Source organism: Brienomyrus brachyistius, chromosome 6 (assembly GCF_023856365.1).
Source record: "Brienomyrus brachyistius isolate T26 chromosome 6, BBRACH_0.4, whole genome shotgun sequence".
Classification (NCBI taxonomy): domain Eukaryota; kingdom Metazoa; phylum Chordata; class Actinopteri; order Osteoglossiformes; family Mormyridae; genus Brienomyrus; species Brienomyrus brachyistius.
Genome location: NC_064538.1, coordinates 24,045,569 through 24,067,668, shown reverse-complemented (window position 1 = coordinate 24,067,668; position 22,100 = coordinate 24,045,569). Strand labels below are relative to the sequence as shown.

Here is a 22,100-nt window from a genome sequence, read left to right as displayed (position 1 = left end):
GCAGCTTTCAAAACTATTTTAGTGTCATATAATGTCAAATTCATAACGAACACTGTGCAACCCTGATCGGGATATGTGATGGACAGGCACGTAGCCACGTAGCACAATTATGGGATGGAACCCCCCCTCGAAATTTGCCAGACCTCCCCCCACCACCCCGGCATTTATTTCTAGCCACGGACAAGGTGGTGGCTAAGATGCCAGATAGATATTGCACACGTTTCCACTTGTATCAGGACTTCACTTTACTAAATAACCTTCAAATACCACCATTACTGTTTAATCCAAGTTTTTTCAACAACTGTTTAAATATCCATATAACTGTATGTTTGCTGTATCCGCTTAAAATTAAGCAAACATAATTCACAAGAAAAAAATCGATGTCTTTTATGTACTTATCACTAATTTAATGACTAGTATTTTGCTTTACTCAGTCATTTTCCACAGTAAGGACGACTTGTTATGGTTCTTCGGAACTGGGTCGCATATTATTAAAGTGAGTTTGCCGCGGGGGGACCAGGCAGCCCCACGTACATCAGACCCGCCCCAAAGTACACATGCAATTGCAAATGACAGCGATGCATACTGTAATCCGCATAAGGTCATGCATTCGACCAGAACTATATTTTAAGTGAAAGTCAAAAAGAGGGTAGAGACTGCCCCTTCGGTTTTAAAATAGTATATATGACAAACGAATGCTATACTCTTTCATACGCAAAGGAGCTCTCTGCTGGAAACTTTTGTATCTAATCTAAAACTTAATAAACAGCAATATAATGGATACGGGCTTTGGAAAGGGCATCAAAATTCTTTATATAATTCTATCTTCCTTGTCAAACCTACAGACTGGACTTTCGGAGGAATTTGGAGAGCGCGTGGGCACCCAGAGCCATGTCTTTTCCCCGGTAAGCATACAGTGACATAGGATGGTCTACGGTACAGATGCACAGACCGTTTGCAGACAAACGGCAAATTTCAATCAGCGTTACAAAGACTTTACTAAGATCTGGAAATGGAAAAAGGAAACGGTATATATGTAATGTACATATACGCATACTATCGTTTAAGCTAGACCATAAAAATGCTCTAGGCATTTGCTGAAATCATTCGTTCGTTTTATTTTTAACACAGTAAATGACAACCAAGAAGAAACTTCATATGAAAAATTAACATTGTATGCAATGTCCCTAGGTGTATAGCATATTTGCACATGCATTCTGTTGTATACTAATTTCCCAGGCTAAGACTGGCAGGCTAAGTAATAATGCAGGAAGTATTATTGCTTCCCAGCCTTTACTCCAGCGAGAGATGTTTTTCTTATCATTTATGTTGGCCTCTATTTTCTTGAGGCTACTCTAGTTACTACTCAAGTACAAATTATTAACAAATAAAGTACCTGCGTGAAATTCATGAACTGTCATGGTTGGTTAATGATGAACTAACATGGAATCAGTAACATTTAGTTTCTGGTTAATTAATATATTAAGTTGGGGTTTTCTACTGCATTATTCATGTACCCTCAAATAAACTGTTACTAAAATGTTCATGTAGAAATTATCATTGCTTTACGGGTTGGATATCTTGGTCTGTTTAACAACCGCAAAAGGCTTTTTCTTCAGCATGCTCTCATCCACTGCACTGGTCTTATGGTTTGCCTGGTTGTTTGCAATTGCTTAGCTGACCAGTGTGCGCCTGCATTTTAATATTAAGTATCAGAAAATTGATTTTGACATACCTTTATGTGATGTCTTCTGTTTTTTTTTTGCTGCATGATGGCCTGTTTCACTGGCAGTGTCACTAATTTGCTCCTTATGTTGAGACACAACAAGAAAACTCCAAATGCAAATGTTATACCTAAGAACATCTCAAGATCTTTGACTAGTATTTTTTTACTTGGAGTTACATAATGTGATAGTCAGTCTGTGAATGAGTATAATTCAGCCTTTAAGCTACCCTGCTTTCTAACTTCACACATAGGTCAAGGACAAACTTCACATTAGCTAAGGTGGCAACGGTTGGCAAACAGGTCATCGTGTCTGTTGATTTATGGACGTCCCGCATATTGGGTCCTTGTCTGACTGCAGTGTGTTGTCCTTGTCTCCAGAGAGTGAGACGTCAGAGCCAGTGGTCCAGTCCAGGGGTAAGTGCAAGACTTTTTTTAGTTTCAGGATAATAAGATCCCTGTGGTTCTGCACAGCTCCTTTCTGCAGTGTCATGAGCATCGCCTCTCAGCAGGTTCCCAGTATGCAATGCTACCATTTTCGTTTTCTGGTGTGAAACCCCAGGGTCATATACAAATAAGTGGCCCTAACCACGTAGGACAGTCACAGATCCCCGTCATCTTCATATATGTGCCTGTGAAGGTTTTACTGCATGTAGCCACTTTAGCTACATTTTAGCTTCCGTGTTGAATGTGTTTCCTCTTACGATCTGAAGATGTGCCGTTAGCATATTTGCTATTTCTAAAAGCTTGTTGGACCATTAAATGAATTAAAACTCAACAAATACACAGAATACACAAAGCCTTTTCATCTTCTAAGCCATACATAAGATTAATTTATTTAGTTTCAATATAGGTACATACACGGTGCACCTGGTCAGCACACTGTTTATAAAATGTTGCCCCAGTGTATGATTGAGTGCGTCCCTCTGCGATGGCATGGCGCCACCTCCAGGGTTTAGCCAAACCTTGTGCCCTGTGCTGTCTGATGTAGTCTCCATGCATCAATAACCAGGATAATTGGTTATAAATGGATTACTTAAGTAAATACTGTTAGGCCTATATGATGCAAAATTACTAGATAAGTGGTAGTGATGAGTACTGCTGAGTATAGCATGCCTGGTTTGAGAATGTGTGTCCTTCCCAGCTGAAGGTGACAGATTTCCATATACGCTGCAAAGTGATGTCACGTTACGCCTTTACCACGGTGAGCAGCTCTATATGGAACCAGCTATCCATCACCAAGGAGGCTGCCTTCGAAGTAAACCTCCCTCATTCAGCCTTCATCTCTAACTTCTCCATGTGAGTATGACACTTCTTACCATCTCTCTCATTTTCCTTCTCTATTCTTTTCACTCCTGAGACACAGATGTAAGTTAAGGTGGCCTGTAGACTCAGCCAGAAGCTCTTAGGTGGTAGCAGGGAAACCTTTGAAGAATCCAGACTATCTAATTTTTATGCTTTATTAGACTGTGACCTAACTGCAGGGAACATTGGATTATTATTATTGCCATAAAAAGAAAAAATAAATAGGATAAGTCAGGCAAAATAGTCAAAGGAAGAAAAGTAGGGAAGATCCTGGAAGTTTGTTTCCGTTACTAACACTGGTGCAGCAAACCAAACTGCATTTCGAAAATGCTAAAAATAAAATAAAAAACATCACAACCAAAGACCATGACAGAAGTGTAGGACTGGATCTTGGAGTAACTGCGTGTCGATGACGTGGAGGAACTGAGGGGAAGATGAATAGCGCACTTTGTGCAAAGAAGTCAAGAAGTTCATTGAGAACATGACAGTACTGCTGCCCTTAGAGTTTACCATGGCACCCGGCCAAAACACACGCACACACACACACACGCACGCACGCACGCACACACACACACACACACACACACAGGTTTATAATTATATCTTTGTGGGGACTCTCCATTCATTTCTATGGGGAAAACTTTAATGCCAACATGACGATCTTAACCCCTACCCGGCCCTAATTTTATCCATACGTAACCAAACAAAAAACAAGACTGGCATTTTTAGTTTTTTTATTGCATTGACAGATTGGTCCCCACAACGTCAAAATAACAAGTTTTAATAAACATAATCCACGCACACACATGCACACACACACACACACACACACACACATGCACGCAAATAAATATTTACACATTCCAGATACTCTCTGCTGTGAGCTAGCAACACAGGGATACTTGTGGCAGTTCAGTTTCATTAGATAAGCTTAGTCTTTCTTAGGGCTCAGTGTCCCGTTGTAAGTGCCCACAGATTTGCCCATTACTTTTCTCACTCTGCCCCATACATATACATAGACACCCCTGTTTTCCACTTTCCACAGAAACGAAACTGACCACGTCTTTTTTCAGCCCTTCATATTTATTTTTCCAAAGATCTTAGAAATTCCGGCATGTTTCTTTTTAAAACCTGCAACATTTACTCTGCATTTTCTCCACACACCTTTAAGCAGAAAATGAATATTTGTGTGGAATGGCATAGGCGTGTTTTGTTACAGCTGCTGTGAAAATCTTGAGAAGTTATGTTGAAAATTGTTATGGGGCAGGAACTGTATCTGTTACCAGTAGTTTGCAGGGGAAAATTCACTACAAACCAATCCGTGCTTGTTACAGATACGTCTTGGAGATAGATTGCTTTCCTACTTTATAATTTTATTATAAATTATAAATTATAAAGTCTTATAATTTAAGGGATTATCATGTTTTTTTTTTGTTTCCATTAAGAAGTATGTTTATTGGTTTTCTTTCACCTGATGTGTCTCTCATTCTACTTGGACACGTCACTCTACATGGGGAGTTTTTCTTTCTTTAATTCTTTCTTTCTTTCTCCTCCCTTCAGTACCTCGAACAACAAAACGTACACTGCTCAGGTGAAGGAAAGGGGCGTGGCCAAAAGGATCTATGATGAAGCCAAAAGGAAGGGAAAGGCGGCTGGTTTGGTGACCACCAAGTCAGTCCTGAAATTCATTTGATACGATGTAGGGCTTTTCAGTATTCAAAGCCATTGTCAGATCTGCAGTTGATTAATGTTATTTGTTGCATGATTTGTAGAATATTGTCAAGAAACGAGGGATCCAAGGACTTGGCATGCCGGTTACAGGGGGAGCAACTCAAATTTATTTGCTGATAATATAAAACAAGATGATTTAAAGGCTAAGGTGGAATGCCAAGACAAAACAATGCAGACGGGATTTAAGGTGTGCACACGGCAGAAGGCCGTGGCTGAGGGAGCATCCCGGGCCTCTTGGTTCGCTGGCTGCAGCTTCGGGAGGGAGTGGGGTGAGCCACTCACTGATCTTCGAAACAAAAAGACCCTCTCTGTACCTCCGCTGCAAGGGCGTCATCGGCTGTTCTGGCTAAAGCCTTGGTATGGGATTTCTTTAAGGAGATTTCTGTGACTCCTTTCCTGCCCCTCTCACCGTTTAAATGCTATTCATGGCAGATGGTGAGCGGAAAGAATTACAGCCAGCTGACTGTCAAACAGATGGCACTTGTTTTGCCTCTGCACGTGCACGGTGCTGGAAAGAGGCGGTGGTGGACGATAATAGATAATCCACCCCATGACTCGATCCCCCCAGCCCCCCTTCCAAGCACCACTCTGCCAACTTCAAGGCGACAGAGGTGCCTGGAACCCATGGAGAAGGACCTGCACAGAAGAGGGCGGCAAACCTTGGACAGTCCAACAGCATCCCCGTATTTTGGTACTATGTCCGGGACTTTGATGGAATATTCCTGTAGGTCCAGGAACCGCCATATGGCATGGGGGTTGGTGTCCTTAGCCTGGGTCATTTACTGTAAGGGGGCATGGGGGAGTGAAGGGTTAGCCCATGAGGTAATACCAGAACTCCATCATGGCCAAGCTGATGGCCAAGCGATTTTTCTTTCCTCAGGGTTCAGTTTCCTGGAAAGATACAAGACAAGGTCCTCTTCTCCTTTAAGGTCCTGTGACAGCACAGCCCCCAGGCCTACCTTTGAGGAATCGGTGTGAGGGAAGAACGGTCGGCCAGAATCTAGGTCCCTTATGGGTCCCAGATGACCAGCCTAAGCTGACCTTTTCAGGTGAGGTCTGACAGGGGGGCTGCTATGGAAGAGAAACAGGGGACAACGCCCTGGAAGTACCCCGCCAGCCCTGGAAAATCCCGAATCTGGGTTTTGGTGGTTATGGACGGCCTAGACTTTTTTTTTCCTATAGTCTGAGCAAGCCATGTCCAATAAGGTAATCAAGGTAGTGGCCCTCCATCCAACCATAGTGGCATTTGGCTGGGTTGGCAGTTGGGCTTCCCTTCAATGGATGACCTCCAAGATCTTCCGAAGGCAGATGAAGTGACCCTCCCAGTTGTCAGTGTGCACTACCACATCATCTAGGTTGGCATAAACCAGATGTCCTGAAGGACTATGTTCATTATGTGCTGAAAGGTGGCTGGGGCCTCAGGTACCCCAGATAGGACAACTGTGTATTTCCAGTGGCACCAAGTGTTACTAAAGACAGGTTTTTCTGTGGCCCCAGGATGATTGGCACTTGCCAATACCCTTTGTTGAGGTTCCCTGTGTTGAAGTATCAGACATTACCTAGCCACTCCATGACCTCATCTACGGTACCCTCCATATTGTTTTGGACAAAGACACATTTTTGTGCCTGGCTGTTGCAGGTAATGATTAGGAGGAGCACCAAGATGTGGTTGGTGGGCTGAAATTCTTGGACCAGTGTAGGGCAATTATAGACCCGAGCTTGCTCCCATTGGGTTTGTTTCCTGGCTCACAGTCCATAGGCATCACCTGCTCTATCCTCCTCGTCTACTCCCTTATGTGGCCTCCCACAATTCGAAAGGGGCTCAGCTGCTGCTCCCAGGCCTTGCAGCCTACGTTGAGCATGCATCAGAGTGGTCTCCCAACAGGAGTCCGTAGAGGGTAAATCCTGTGGAGGTCTGGGAGACCTCCCTTACTCTGAACAGCGCAGAAGGCAGCATCATATCCCAGTCCTTGCTGTCCTGTCCAACGACCTGCTTCAACATGTGTTTAAGAGTTTGGTGAACCAGCCCATCCATCTGGGAGTGGCATGGCATGTTTGGAGGTGTTTTACCTGCAGTAGGGCGCACGGATCTTTCATGGTAAAGGACATGAATGCTGATCCCTGGTCTGTGTTGATTTCTTTGCGGAGGGCCAGCTACTTGGGATACTGGGTGGCAAAGTCCACGAGGACTAGGATGTACTCATGATCCCGGGCTCACCTGGGACACAGCCTGACTAAATCCAGCTCGATATGGTCGAAGGGGGCATTAAAAATGGGAAGCAGGATGAGAGAGTTGTGTGGAGGCTTGGGAGATCATACCTGGTCAGTGAAATAGATCCAAATTCCTCACTGTTGGGTGCAGATGAGCTAATACCAGGACGGAGTCCACGTGGTAGCAGAGCCAGATCATAATTTTAAACAATCATTTGGGACCAAACATCTGCCTTGGGAAGCTGGCCTTGCACAAGTTTCTCCCCTTTAACAACTGTGACTTGACTTTTGATTACTGGTGAATCGACGCCTTTGCTGGAGCAGCTGGATGAAGTCAAGGAAGGTATGAGGGTTACAGGCACAAAGCTTTCCTTCCACATTGGCATTCCCGGCCTCTTGCGTTGGAGAGGTACATCCAGAATGGGGAGAGCCCTGGTGCGGTGCATCTGTGGGATCGGGTTTCCTTCACTGCCAGTCTTGTCCCAGCAGAAAGTCGACAGGTAATTCGGTACGATGCCAGCTATCAGGGTACACTCTCCAGGGGCCCCCAGATACAGACAGAGGCAGTGGGGATGGTACTGCTGTCACTGTGCACACAGGTAATGGGCAGGGTCCCCAATGACATGATCCCCGGGAGCTGGGCCGCATCCACCTGGGTCACAATGCTGCCTGTGTCCAGGAATGCAACCAGCTGCAAGGGCTGGTGACTACTGCAGCTCATCTTGGTGGTTAACGCATCCAAATCTTGGGGACTGCGTCTACTCCTTGATCGGTGGGCGTGGGCTCATTCTGGGGTAGGGGGGTGCCATCGGTACTGCGTGTGTGGGGGGGCTTCATGGGGTCCTCAGGGCTCGGGATCACCATGGGGATCCAACCATGCCTATTTCAGACTAGGGAGATGCATTGGAGCTGCAGCTTTCACCCCAGCCCCAAGTCCGTAGACATGGCCGGGTTGAGCTGACTTAATCTATGGCTTGGATCATCTCGACTACGGTGGATAGTCGGCTCTGGCACATAGCTTGCGGGAAGGGTCCAGTTCATGGTGACCTTTTTAGCCACCTATGATCAGCTGTTCCAGCTGAAACCACGTTATGGGCAATTTGTTCGGAGCAAGACTATCCTACATGGTAAGCATTCACCCTCCTTTTCTCCCTTGACCGTCTCTCTCACTTTAAATGCTGTTCGTTACTGCGAGGGGAGGAAATTACAGCCATCTGATTGTCGGACAGGTGGTGCTTGTTTCGCTTCTTCATGTTACTCACGCCAGTGTTTTGTGGGGCTGGAAATCCTGGAGGCAGCGGTGGATAGTACTATATAATAATTTGTCCAAATATTTTTTTGTATTTATTAAAGTTCTTCTCAATAGTTACAAGTTACATTTCATGAAACTTAATTAACATAATACTTCTCACAACAATAAGAGCATTTCTCAACAGAATTCGTGCATATAGCATGACAGTATGGTTAACCTGCAGAAGGGCTTGAAATATACATTACGTTTTGGTTTTTCTCGATTGCTTTGGCACAGTTAACGTTTGCAAAACAACAGGCGTAATCTCCACACCATGATGCCAGTTGTACACAGCAGATCATTGTTTATCATTGATTTACACAAATTGCTAATGTGATCATGTACAATTGTCATCATCTGCCATAATTATCAGTTGCCTGAGTTTTGTTGATCAAAATGGATTACAGTTTCTCAGTGATATAATTTTACACCCAAAACAATATCCATCCATCCATTTTCCAAACCGCTTATCCTACTGGGTAGTAGCTCCCCCCAAAACAATATACAGTATGTAAATGATAAACATCATTTTAACCATGAGAATCAAAACTCAGTGTACAGATAATCAGTGACTGTACCTATTGTAGATTAAAGACCTTAACTATTAAGGAGTGGACATGGCTTCCTGACCTGGTGCTGTATCCCTCAGGGAACGAGAAACGGAGAAGTTCCGAGTGGTGGTGAGCATCCCAGCAGGGGCACGCACATCATTCTCCCTGTCCTATGAGGAGCTGCTCTTCCGGCGCCTAGGTCACTATGAGCTGACCTTGGGTCTGCGTCCCACACAACCTGTCCAGAACTTCAGCCTTGAGGTTACGGTGATGGAGAGCACAGGCATCAGTTTCATCAAAGTTCTGCCACTGCGGACCAGTCGGCTGATGTCCAGTGCGGCCCAAGGCACGAGTAAAATTTTGGTGGCGGCAAATGAAGATTTTTTTAAAATTGTATCCTATGTATGCAGCCCAGGATTTATAGATTTTTTTGTAAAATATGGTCTGGATTTGATCAGAAATGTTCTAGAGCAATTTCAAGAGCTATTATAGGGGAAGGGTCATCATTACAGTTCATCTTGACGCAATGAATGAAGTCAACATTGTTTCAGCCATGACAGTCAAAACGATTAGATATATTGTCAGTATGACAGTGTAACTATGCTCCTTAGCTCCAGAATTCTAAATGACTGTCGTTTCCTACTCTCTCACTGCCAGTGACTGATCATTTTTCTGTAGCAAACTGTTACACTCGCATGCACTTCAGATCACGGCACAAGACCAAACAAAGAAGTCACACAGCATTCCATGACACAAAAACGGCCAAATGGCAATATAAAAACAACAAAATGACAATGAAATCATGTACTGTGTGAATCAAAAAACATCATTGGTATTTCACTGCAATTTATGGAATATATTCTGAATAATTCTGATAGTTTGGTGAACTGTTTTGCATGTGGTGTCTTACACAACTATGACTTACACGCAGGTCTGTGAGTAAAATTATTACAATAGGTAATTGCAGTTTCCATTTTCATATCGCGTGGTTTCTCTTCTTCTGGTTTAGGTGACGAAGCCGCCCCTGCTGGGATGGTTATTGAGCAGACCTCTGGCTGTGCCCAAATCCGCTACAGTCCCACCTGGCAACAACAGACTAGCACTTCCCCAAAGGGCCTTAATGGGGATTTTATCCTGCAGTATGATGTGGAGCTCAGTAATCTGATGGGGGACATCCAGGTATAAGTCTTTCAGAGGACTGGGACACTGGGAAGCATGGAGGACACTGACTTCAATTTTAATTTGAAGCTTGATGATTTGATTGTCCCAGGATGGGCTGTGATGTTAAACTTATTTAAACTTATTTATAATAATAATAAAAATAAATAGGGGTGGCATGGTGGTTAGCACTGTTGCCTCACACCTCTGGGACCCGGGTTCGAGTCTCCGCCTGGGCTACATGTGTGTGGAGTTTGCATGTTCTCCCCATGTCGTCGTGGGGTTTCCTCCGGGTACTCAAGTTTCCCCCCACAATCCAAAAACATGCTGAAGCTAATTGGAGTTACTAAATTGCCCATAGGTGTGCATGTGTGAGTGAATGGTGTGTGAGTGTGCTGGCCCCCCATCCTGGGTTGTTCCCTGCCTCGTGCACATTGCCCATGTAATCCCTACCTGTGCTTCCAGAAACTTCAGGCTCATCGCAAAATTTTACTGGATGATGCACCTATTAATTGTGATTATTCATGATTCTGTTTTCAACAGTATTTACTTCTTTTTTTTGTCTTTTTCTTAGATTCATGATGGATATTTTGTGCATTATTTTGCACCCAGAAAACTTCCCGTTGTACCCAAGAATGTCATTTTTGCCATTGACGTTAGTGGCTCCATGATTGGCACCAAAATTAAGCAGGTAGACTGCCAAACCTTATGGAAATATTTCAGTGTAAAATGTCATAAGCCTTGGGTTTTCCTTGGGTTCTGAGGTTTGCAGTAGTTTTGCAAATATTGGTTGTCATTTGAGAAATGTGGCAAAGCAATCGGAAAAACACTGCAAACAAAAAAATTATAATAATTTGTTGGAGGGCAGCTCTGTCTGGTTGGGACTCCGAAGGTTGCCTGTTCAAATCCTTGGATCAGCAGAGTGATCCTTTCATTGGGCCCTTGATCAAGGCCCTTAACCCCAATTACTCCAGATACTAACTGATCCTACTTTCTCCTGCACATCATTTTTATGAGGTGGCCTCCTGGGTTGATTTTTCCAGGTGTCCTGAAGAAGTTCCCACGCACACGCCCCCCCCCCCAAACCATTTTCCTGTGTTTAGGTCAGGTGGCCAGGTCTTGTGACGCAACACTATCACTCTCCTTAGTGAGCGATTTGGCGTTTCCAAAGTTTTGACTGTTAGCGTGCAATGTACATTGCAGGTGTGTAAACTCAAACCATGCAATCAAATCTATTCGAGTCTATCAAATAAAGAGAAAACATCACAAACAGAAAAAGATGCAAAAAAGAACCTTACAGAGGAAAGAAATACTCAGGCTGCTTCTTGCCATTTAGCTGGATCTAGCCACAGCTCCTTGTCAGCATCATAGGCAATGTCCCCCCTGGTTAAACGGCAAGGAAAGATGTGCTTTGAGTGTCACATCAAGCCCTGGACAGCAACCAGATCAGGAGCATCACATGCCTCTTCCATTGACTGTGGGGGGCATGCACACTTAGGGCTGTCAGTCATACACCCCCCACCGCCATGCAGAGAACCAAACTCTTTATTGGGATTAAGAAACGGAGAGTAGGAAGGAAGTTATTGAACAAGAAATTGTGGGTGGTCAACAAACCAGTGTTGGACTAGGGCTGCATGCTGGTAGCTGACTTTATTCCACACCACAACATAGCTGTGCGGCTCTGCCTCATCCCCCAGGATCTGAATGTTGTGTAGTCTGTTCAGAAATGAGAGTATGTATGGTCTAAGGATGACATGATGATTGGAGGACACTATTCTGTACTGTAGTCTCTGTTGTAATTACATCCATACATTAATTTCTCCGATCTTTAATTCATTGAGAATTTCTCTTAAAAAGGCCTCCGGTCCAGCTGTGTCAGCTGTGCTTGGTTTCAGTGGAGAATCCTGGCCAGTGTGGACAGGCTCACTTGCTGAATATTGTTGAGAATTGTGTCGTCCCTTATAGAGAGGCTTTGAATCTGTCACAGTCTAACTGTATCGTTTGCCAAAACCAAGCTGATCATTTCTGCTTCCTGTGTCTCACTGACCATTTGAGCCACAATTATGTTTTTCCTCTCAATCATTTAGAAGAACCAAAGTAGTGATTTGTCAGTGCTGCCTAAAGATCTTTGTACATACCCATTATCTCAGTATATTTGGTAATGCTTTACTTAAGGTTATGTTATTAGTAATTTATAAACACAATCATTATGCATTATAATGCATTCATAAGGAGCTATATACATGGCTGTAGATAAAAACGCATAACACATTATAACCATGTTTGTAATGCATTATGACTGCCTTATGCACTATGGATACCTTTATAATGCAGTAAAAAGCATCCCTAATTCTTATACTGATATCTATAATGCATTGCAAAGGTAGCTATAGTGCATTGTAGATGAGAGCTTCATAAAGCATTCATAATGCACAATACTAATGGCTATAACGTGTTATGCCTTTTGATAAATATTTGTAGATATGTTTATAATGCTTTGTGAATGCATTATTTGTTAAAAATGTGTTTATAAATGACTAAAAACATGGCCTTAAATAAAGTGATACCATATATTTTAACCTTCTATAAGAAATGCTGTAGTGCTTTGTAGGACAGAGCTCATGGATGAGGTCTTCTGTAAGAAAATAATGGAGCTCTATGTGTTGTTATGCACAATGCTGCCATTTATATGTATAGGCTTGTGATCTCAAAAAGAAGAAGGAAACTTGAGGTTTGCATAAAGATTAATCCATCCTTTCCATGCACAGACGAAACAGGCAATGGCCACAATCCTCGGCGACCTGCGGGAGGATGACTTCTTCAACATAATCACATTCTCTGACAGAATCCATATCTGGAAGAATGGAGGGACTGTGAAGGCTATTCTGAGCAATGTGCGTGATGCACAAGAGTTTGTCAAGAAGATCACTGCTGAGGGATGTAGGTGTTAATTTACAGTATTGTTATGATTAGTAAAGCGTTATCTGATTCTCTGGATTTTTGTTAAATTGACATAATTATTATTTCACTTCATTTTGTTGTTTATTTAAATAATTAAAGTGACTTTCAATTTAGACAGCTGAATATTTGGTAACGCATTACATTAACTACACCTTCACCTGAATGTTCTGCGAATGCATTATAAAGACATTATGAAGGTGCAGTTAATGTAAAGCATAACTGAATATTTTCTATGACACGCCAGGTTGGGCCTGATTTTTTAGATAAGTACAAGAACGTTTATGCCACTGTGTTACTTTTGTGTATTATTTCTGTCATCACTTTTAGGGACAGACATAAATTCTGCCCTACTATCTGCGGGCCAGCTGGTGAAATCAACGACCCAAAATTCAACACGGCGGATCCCCCTGGTCATCTTCCTAACTGATGGAGAAGCCACCACTGGTGTGACGTCAAGTGAGATCATCTTGCGTAACGCTCGGAAAGCCCTGGGCTCTGCCTCCCTTTTCGGCCTGGCCTTCGGGGACGATGCAGACTTTGCACTACTCCGACGGCTTGCCCTGGAAAACCGCGGTGTGGCTCGGATGGTATATGAAGACTCAGATGCTGCTCTGCAGCTTAAGGGATTTTATGATGAAGTAGCCAGCCCACTGTTGTCTGATATCCAACTCTCCTATTTGGATGACCAGGCTTTTGATGTAACCCGCTCGCTGTTCCCAAACTACTTCCAGGGTTCTGAGCTTGTGGTAACTGGTAGAATTAAACCGGGAGTCCGAGACCTTAAAGTCTTCCTCAGTGCGGAGGATTCGAAACAGCAACTGAAATTAGAGAACAATGTGCCCACCTTTAGTTCTGAGAGCAATATTACTGCATCACCCTTGGTCTGCCAGGGGGACATGAACGGCGCATTGAGCTTTGTGCAGCGCCTTTGGGCCTATTTCACCATCAAGGAGCTTCTGCGGGCCAGACTGAATAGCAGCGACCCAGCTGCCCAACGCCTCCTGGCTGAAAAGGCCACCAACCTCTCACTCAAGTACAACTTTGTCACTCCTGTCACATCTCTGGTCGTGGTCAAGCCAGATGCCAATGAAGCCCCCGTTAACTTCAGTGTTTCCTCTTCAAATACTACAGCTACACTTCCCATCACCGTTACCACTAATGGACCCAGCACATCTCCAAACTCCCTAACCCATACTCCTCTTTCGGTCCCTAGGATGCCTATTTCCAATGTAACAGTCACTAAGAAGCCCAACTTGAATTCTAGCCGCAATGAAGTCAAACCCAATACTGGCCTACCTGGGAAACCTTTGCCGTCTTGGCTGCACAACACAAGTCGACCCACACAACTCCCACAGGGCAGGAAACTCACAAGTCCATCAACCCCTGAAAGGACAAATCCATCTATGAAAACCAGTCTTCTCAAAACTGCGTATCCACACTGCTGTGGGAAAAATTCTACTCCAACACCACCCTCCAGAATAATGCATCCAGTGCATCCTGGAAAATTCATTGTGTCTCCTTCAGACTCTGAGAAAGATACCAGTGAGCCCAGTGCTGACCCTAAAGCCCCAATCATACCGACTCACTTCCATGGCTTGGTGTCTGCACTGCCCATTCTTACTGCTGCCCCCAGCACTGATACTGGAGGAGACATTGAAAATGCCACTCTAGTAGCTGCCACCTTTGTACCCATGCCAGGTGTCACAGAGCGGCCAAAGCTGGAGGTATCTGAGCTGCTAGGTAAGTGCAAACCCTGCTGCACATCGGACTCAGGATTCAGATGTAATTATCTTTACATGTTATGGTATATGACTCACTACACAACTTTACTATGCATCCACTAATCTATCCATCCACCTCCATCAGCCACCTCAGGGTTGTAGGATAATCTTAATACTATCCATCCAACCATCCATTCTTCTACCTTCAAATCTGCCTTAGAGTTGCAAGGTAAAGATAAAGATGCTTTATTGTCATTGTACAAGTATTACTTATTATTACATTATTTATTCATCTAGCATTTGATTGGTGAAGCAAACCCAGATCAAAGGGTTTAGCAAAATAAACATAATATATATATAAAGTAGTGGTGTCAATGGTTTAAAAAATACAGACGATCCTCTACTTACGGACTTTCAACTTACGAACTTTCAGACATACGAACTTTCAGACATAGAATGCTTCCTATATTGTGCAGTCATATGTATGTGGCCTGCAATTGACTAATTGACTGGCATCCCATGCAAACTATTCCCTCTTCTTGCAGTGAGTCCTCCCAGGATAGACAAGCTCAATGTATCCTATACTTACAAACAGATGGAGGATGAAATAAAGATCAGTCAACCTTATTTTTAGATCTTTATACAGTAGGGCTGCCATAATTAGTCGACATAGTCGATGATGTTTATGCTGAAAATGCTTCAACACCTATATCTTAAATCAATGCATCATTTAAAAAAATTATTTTGATGAAATTACCATTATGATTTCTAAATCATTCTTTAATGCATTATGTTTTCCTTTAATATTATATGTAATTATGGGAGTAGCTCAAATTATCACAAAACAAACACTGCAAAATTCATTGGCATGTTTCATGGGCACCAGTGCTAACGTGCTATTTTGCCTGAAGAGAAATCAAACAGAAGTGTTGTCTATTCATTAGTACGGAGAGCTTTTGAATATTTTTGTCCTTGTAGCTGCTAAATACACTCACTATTAAAGCCAAAAAAATTGTCTGCCTGCTGCCTTAGAATCTTCATTAAATATGTTTTTCAGAAAATGTTTAGGTTTAAGTCTAGGGTTATTTTGCATGGATTGATGGTGCCACAGTGTATTCGTGCACATTGGACTTGTTGGGACTTAAATAAACTAAAACCAAATGCATCTTATTAATATGTTAGGCATACTTCTAATTTGCTTATCAAATTGTGAGTGAAAATAATGTCCATATAGTACCAAAAAGCCGGCGTCCATTATCTAAAGCCCTGCAATAACATACAGTTTGTTGATGTCAAAATAGAATTAATTAAAATTAAATGACCTGTTTAATTTTCTGGAGGAAAAGGAGCTTCTTCACACTATTATGGGCACCATCCTCAAAAGTTTGGAGGAAAGTTCTGAAGGAAAATTAATCGTTTATATTAATCAATCAATCGGTAAAATAGTCGATAGATTAATCCATAAAAAATTGTAATTAGTGGCAGCCATAATCCCGGGTTTGAATCTCCGCCTGGGTCACATGTGTGTGCATGTTCTCCCCATGTCGTCGTGGGGTTTCCTCCGGGTACTCCGGTTTCCCCCCACAGTCCAAAAACATGTTAAGGCTAATTGGACTTGCTAAATTGCCCGTAGGTGTGCATGCGTGAGTGACTGGTGTGTGAGTGTGCCCTGCGATGGGCTGGCCCCCCATCCTGGGTTGTTCCCTGCCTTGTGCCCATTGCTTCCGGGATAGGCTCCGGACTCCCCGTGACCCAGTAGGATAAGCCGTTTGGAAAATGGATGGATGGATGGCAGCCATAATATACAGTATATTCATTTATTATATATGGCATTCTGTTTTACATTCCTTTCATTTTGTATATATGGTTTTGAATGAAAATGAACACTTACTGTTTGAATACTACTGTCATCATTCCCGTTTGTGTATAATGACCAAAGATACCTACAACTGGTTTGGAATTTTGGTCAAATGGAGCAAGATGTGATTCATTCTTCTTGTTTCCTTTCCAGATGTTCCTGTCCTCAGTCTGCTTAAAAAGAAAGGTGAGAGTCCTTCATCACTTTTGAAGATGGTGCTCATCATAGTCAGAAGAACCGTCTTCCCACAAAGACAGAGGGAAGATTTATGATACCTACTAAAAATTGATTTTCTTTTTCAGTCAGTTACTGCTTGTCCTGTTTAAGGCATTGTCATTTGTTCTAAATACAAATGATGTTACTGTGAGAATGTAATGGACATTAAAAACAAAAGACAATCCTACACTGTATATGCTAAGTAGGTACACTACCAGGCAAACGGTTTTGCACACACTGAAATTTTCTACATTTGCATGCTAATCAATTAACATTAATTAAAAAATACACTCAATATTTTTTGCTAACAATTTAATGTACAGTATGCTCACCATTTGAGTACCTTTATTAGCAAGAAAATGGCATGTCTTTGATTTATCAGAGTAACAACCTTTAGCAGTTATAACAGCAGAGAAAATTTGAGGCATTGGTTCTACAAGAGACTTTAAATGCTGCTCTGTTTCATTAAATGAAACAGGTAATTAGTGCATTTAAAGTTAAAGGACAGACTAGAATTTGACTATGCCAGCACCACACAACCAGGTAATAGGATGACAGTCATGCACTGTTACATACTCTCTCTGTGTTATAAAGGAAACTTGTTTTATTTAACTTGTATTTTGATTTATAGTTGTACACTCAACTTCCCAATGTTTAACAAGAATGAAAAATCTGCAGATTATGAAATTAATGGAAAAGTGGTAAAAACCTGTGGTGTGTGAAAACCTTTGACTGGTAGTGTAGGTGTTTATATACGTATATCTCCTTTCTCTTTTTAGATATGGACCATGTGGAAGGTGAGATCAGTAATCCAAGGTAAATTTAAGGGAAGAATGAGAGGTGACAAGTGAGAGCTGTTCCTAATGTCGGCTGTTGAAATGAAACAAAGCACTATGACTTCGTTATACTGAAGCCCTGGAGGTGTTACAAGCTGTGAGGAAAACATGTGTAATCTGGCCCCCTTCCTTTTTTCTAGATTATGAGTCCTTATATTATGCTAGCGAAGTTAATGGTAAGTTCAAAGGTCAAAGGAAGTGATGCCATTTTCTGAAATGCAAAACTACTATTATAACAGAGAACATTGAATCATAGTTAAAATATATAGTGCTTAATCGTTAAACGTTATGTCCAATAGTTATTTTCATTAATATCAAAACATTACTGTAAACATCTGGGGTAAAATTAAAAACATATACAATTGTGTCCTCACAATTCAGGTACTTTGTTTGTCACTATTAACATGAGATCGTTTGCCACAGACCCTTGCATGGCACTGAGAAATAAATTGTAAGCAAGAAATGCAATATGGATTTGCTAGTGATCAGCTGGTCTGGTGTGAAACCACTACAAGCGTTAGGGGTCATTTTGACATGTTCTCGCATGGATATTAGTTTTAAAGTGAAATCTGGATGGGATAAGGAGCTTGTTGCTGATCTGACAGGTCTGGTTCTTCTCTCTTTTCAGATATTGCTCATGTGGCAGGTGAGATCGGTAATACAAGATAAAATTAAGGGAGGAATGAGAGGTGACAAGTGGCATCAAGTTCCTGCTGACGTTCAAATGAAACACTATTATGATGTTGATACTGATGTTCTGGCAGTGTTGTAGGCTGTTGAGATGAGCCTGACGTGTAAACCAGTTCTATTCCATTTTTTCTAGATTATGAGTACTTATATTATGACAGCGAACTTGGTAAGTTCAAAGGTCAAAGAAAAACATTCATTTATATAATTTACTGAATGTTCACTTGCAATAGATGCTTTATTAGGCATATTTTAAACAAGCATAGCCATGATAAATACATAATAAAAACTTCTTAATACTAGATCATTAAAGATCACTCTAAGTAGTTATTTTCATTAGTATAAAAACATTTACTTTAAACATTTCCAAGAAGAAATTAAAAGTAAATGTTGTCAGAATGATGATAATGTATTCTCTGGATGTGTATGTAAAGTTTGAAAAAAATCAGTCCAAGACTTTTTGAGTTACTGTGGTAACAAGATCAAGGCCAATTTGTCTCAAAATGAAATCAGATGTAGATCTTCATCAATGTAATCCAAATTGTAGTAAGATTCATCAGATATTTTTTGACTTACAACATACAACGATCAAATGCCATCTGCAGTCGCCCTTCCCTTTGCTGAGATTAAGCAGCATTGCTTCAGTTTTGGGGTGATTTGTTTTGATATTTGATCAGTTCCAGCTCTTCACCCATACAGTACAGGGAAATACAATTAAAGTGGACCAAGTGAAATCAGTTAGTTAATATATTCAACAGCTTTTTTAGCTTCATTTATTCCAGGGCTAATCAGAATGGTATATGTTGTATACATTTCCTTTGCTATTGTTCTAAACATCTGATAATTCCCCTACAGTACCTTGCACTCTGCATGAATGTTCTGCAAACATTTATTGTGTTTCTTCAAACCAAAACTGAAGCAGTCTCACTTGGTGGTGATACATGAAGAGACGGGCACTGTCATAGATCTGGTGAACCTGATTACAGTGATGCAAGTCAAAGAAAGTTGGGCTTTTAATAAAGATTTTTTGGAGAGCTGGGGAGAGTGTGTAGTTAGGCTACAGATTGTAAAGTTAGGGGCATGTGGGGAATCAGATGACAGAATCTGTTTTTTAATAGTGTTTTTAATAGCATGTATATTGTTACTCAAAACCTTTAACCACTTAATGCAACCTGAAATTTGAGCAAGGTGCTCACGTTCTTTTACTACTGGGTATTTCCACAAGCTCAATGCCCAGACCATGTAGATGCTTAATTGAGTTCATTCAACAAAAAACTATTGTATATAGAGTAGACACACAGGCATGTGAGCTCTATACGTGAAAGAGTTACAATGTAGTTCTCTCTTGTCCTTTCAGAAGCCTCTACCAGTCTGAGCCATGACATACTTTTCTCCTCTTCCGGTAAGACCTGCTGTCTTCAGAAGGCAGAACTGTTTCAGTGTACTCTGCTTCTGTGTATACAATCATATAATAGCCAGTCTTCTTTTATGTGGGGTTGGCAGTGGATGGAGACCCTCACTTCATTGTTCAGCTCCCCAGGCTCAATCACAGCCTGTGCTTCACCATAGATGGCAAAGCCAATGATGTTCTGAGGTTGCTAGAAGACCCAGACAAAGGTATTGTGGGCCTAGTTCTATCAGGCAAAAATGTTAACAAAATGGCAGTCAGTCAGACTGAGTGTATGTACTGAGTATGTCTACCTGCGCCTTCATACTTAGGCATCATAGTAGATGGACGATTGACGTGGGCTCCACCCAAGCTGGGCTCTGAGGACCGTGCCAGAACCTATTTTGACCAGCTGAAGTTTTCCAAGCCTGTGGGATTGGCAGGTGGCTTGGTGGTTACAGTGACCATGGACTTAGTGGTGGTAGAGGGGGAAGGCCGTGAAACTCTACGCACTGATCAGCCCAGGTCGGTGCTGAGGCAGGGTGTGAGAGTCACTGTGGACACCAACCTGCGATGCTGGGTAGTGCTGGGACGTGGCCTGCGCTTCCTTGTGCTCTTCCATCATTACAAACACCCCACCTACCTTCAAATGGCACATCTGGGGTTTTACCTTGTGGATGGCCAGGGCCTGTCACCCCGAACACAGGGACTACTCGGTATGCCCTCATTTCCTGATACTATATTTTGTCACAAAAGAAACCTTTATACCGGTTTAAACCGTTACAAAACTAAAAACCTTTATATCTTTATATTGTGTTCAAGCAATCAAATAGGGACGATTTGCTTAGATATAAGTGTTTGCTTAAGTACATTCCTATGAATCATTTTTTTATCAAATGGATTGCTTTCAGACACCTTATTGATGTGTTAGGGTCCAACAGCTAGAACCTGCCAAGTTTTTTTCAGGATAATAATAGCACCCATGTGCCATATTAATTCAACCCCTCCCCACCTGCAGGTCAGTTCCAGTATGCACATGTAGAGCTTGTGGAACCCACATATACCCAGAGTGCTGAAGCATGGCATCACAGTACCACCAAGCTGAGGATAGGGGCATCTTGGATCAGCGTCTCCCTTCAGGACAAAACTCTAAAGGACTCCTTAAGTAAACAACATTGGGACATGTGCTGGGTGGTGGCCAGGGTGGATGTGGAGAAACTTCTGGGACACTCCTACAATAGCTATGTAGTTAACCAACTCTGAACCCCGAATTCACACTATTCCTATCACAATCATCAACAACAGTTTCATGAAGATTGCAAGAGAGGGGAAATCTTCATTTTTTTTGGAAACACCGAAAAGGACAAATGTGAGATCGCATAAAAATTTTGCAGTAACCAAGTTTTAGGAAGTGCATGTGTGGGTCTTTGAAACACATGATTGCTCTCAAAACAAAGCATAGATTTATGATGACTTGCACATACTACTAAAGTTTAAATTAAGTAAATGTATGTAGAAAAAAGATTTGGGTAGTGGTATGCCTGGCAGCACTACGCAACCTAGTGTGCACTGCATGATAGTTGGAATGGGAAAGCACTGTACTGTGTGACAGCACAACCATCCCCACCTTATACAGATCCATAGTCTCATTTTTAAAAGTCAGTGCGATTATAACATTCCAACATGTGTACATTTTGATGCATGACCTGTCTGTCAGAATGGTATTCAGTCCTCAGTCAGGGACAATATGAACTGCTTTTGCAAAGGCAAAACACAGTAATTATGTAATTTATAAAAATTGAGTTATGACCCTTTGGGTCTCTTAGGCTTCTTTTTATCTAATAAAATATCTTAGTTCAGCCATGCTCAATTGTGAAAAATAAAAATCATCATTCACCTACCTACTACACATATGACTGGACAGTTTGAAAATTTGAACTGTTGAAATCCTTAACTGTTTAAAATTTGAAACCCCTTTTCTGTTTCAGTGTCAGTGTAGGTACTGTGTTTTGCCTTTGAAAGTACAAGTTCATATAAAGTCAGTGGCTTTTCTCCTGGAAACTGTTTGCTTGTCAGCTATGAACACCTGTATATTCTGTATTTTCATATTTCTCAAAATCCACCAAGATATTCAATTTTTCACATGTTCTCTATTCGTTTAATAATATTTCTTTCAAATTTCAAACAAAATACAAATTGTAAAGGGCTTTTATGATACTGAATTTGTACTCTGCTGTATGTTTTCTGAGAACATCCCCAAGCTGTTTGACTTTTATTTTTAAGTTACATTTGCATATTTAAGTATGTATATTGATATTATATTTTAATATACAGTATTTCTGTATTGCATGTCCAGTTCTGGGTCGCAGGGGTCTGGAGCCTATCCTGGAAACAGCGGGCCCTGGCACACACACCATTCACACACACATTCACACCCACTGTATAGACAATCTGTTAATTCCAG

At 41.8% G+C, this 22,100-nt stretch overlaps 1 protein-coding gene across 6 annotated transcripts; it reads left to right on the top strand.

The window, feature by feature from the left end:
- The first annotated feature begins 574 nt into the window (after nt 1-574).
- itih6 (inter-alpha-trypsin inhibitor heavy chain family member 6) lies at nt 575-21,980 on the top strand. 6 transcript variants are annotated; one of them, XM_049017545.1, is made up of 18 exons: nt 575-905; nt 2,105-2,140; nt 2,868-3,022; nt 4,589-4,699; nt 8,911-9,158; nt 9,822-9,991; nt 10,545-10,661; nt 12,739-12,910; nt 13,259-14,671; nt 16,664-16,696; nt 17,506-17,523; nt 17,703-17,738; nt 18,191-18,208; nt 18,386-18,418; nt 19,607-19,651; nt 19,753-19,866; nt 19,969-20,352; nt 20,655-21,980. In XM_049017545.1, exons 1-18 carry the CDS (start codon nt 777-779, stop codon nt 20,897-20,899), a joined length of 3,477 nt encoding a protein of 1,158 aa, XP_048873502.1. In that variant the 5' UTR covers nt 575-776; the 3' UTR covers nt 20,900-21,980. The 6 variants fall into 6 exon arrangements, with proteins under 6 accessions (XP_048873502.1, XP_048873503.1, XP_048873504.1 ...); XM_049017546.1 differs by lacking the exon at nt 17,703-17,738; XM_049017547.1 differs by lacking the exons at nt 17,703-17,738; nt 18,191-18,208.
- Nucleotides 21,981-22,100: the final 120 nt, after the last annotated feature.

What these genes read in the sequence shown, in the direction of transcription:
- itih6 (XM_049017545.1), top strand. Translation starts at nt 777, where the DNA reads ATGGATACGGGCTTTGGAAAGGGCATCAAAATTCTTTATATAATTCTA. An exon ending in ATATTATGACAGCGAACTTG is followed by an intron (nt 18,419 to 19,606) that starts GTAAGTTCAAAG and finishes TTGTCCTTTCAG; the next exon opens with AAGCCTCTACCAGTCTGAGC. An exon ending in CCGAACACAGGGACTACTCG is followed by an intron (nt 20,353 to 20,654) that starts GTATGCCCTCAT and finishes CCCCACCTGCAG; the next exon opens with GTCAGTTCCAGTATGCACAT.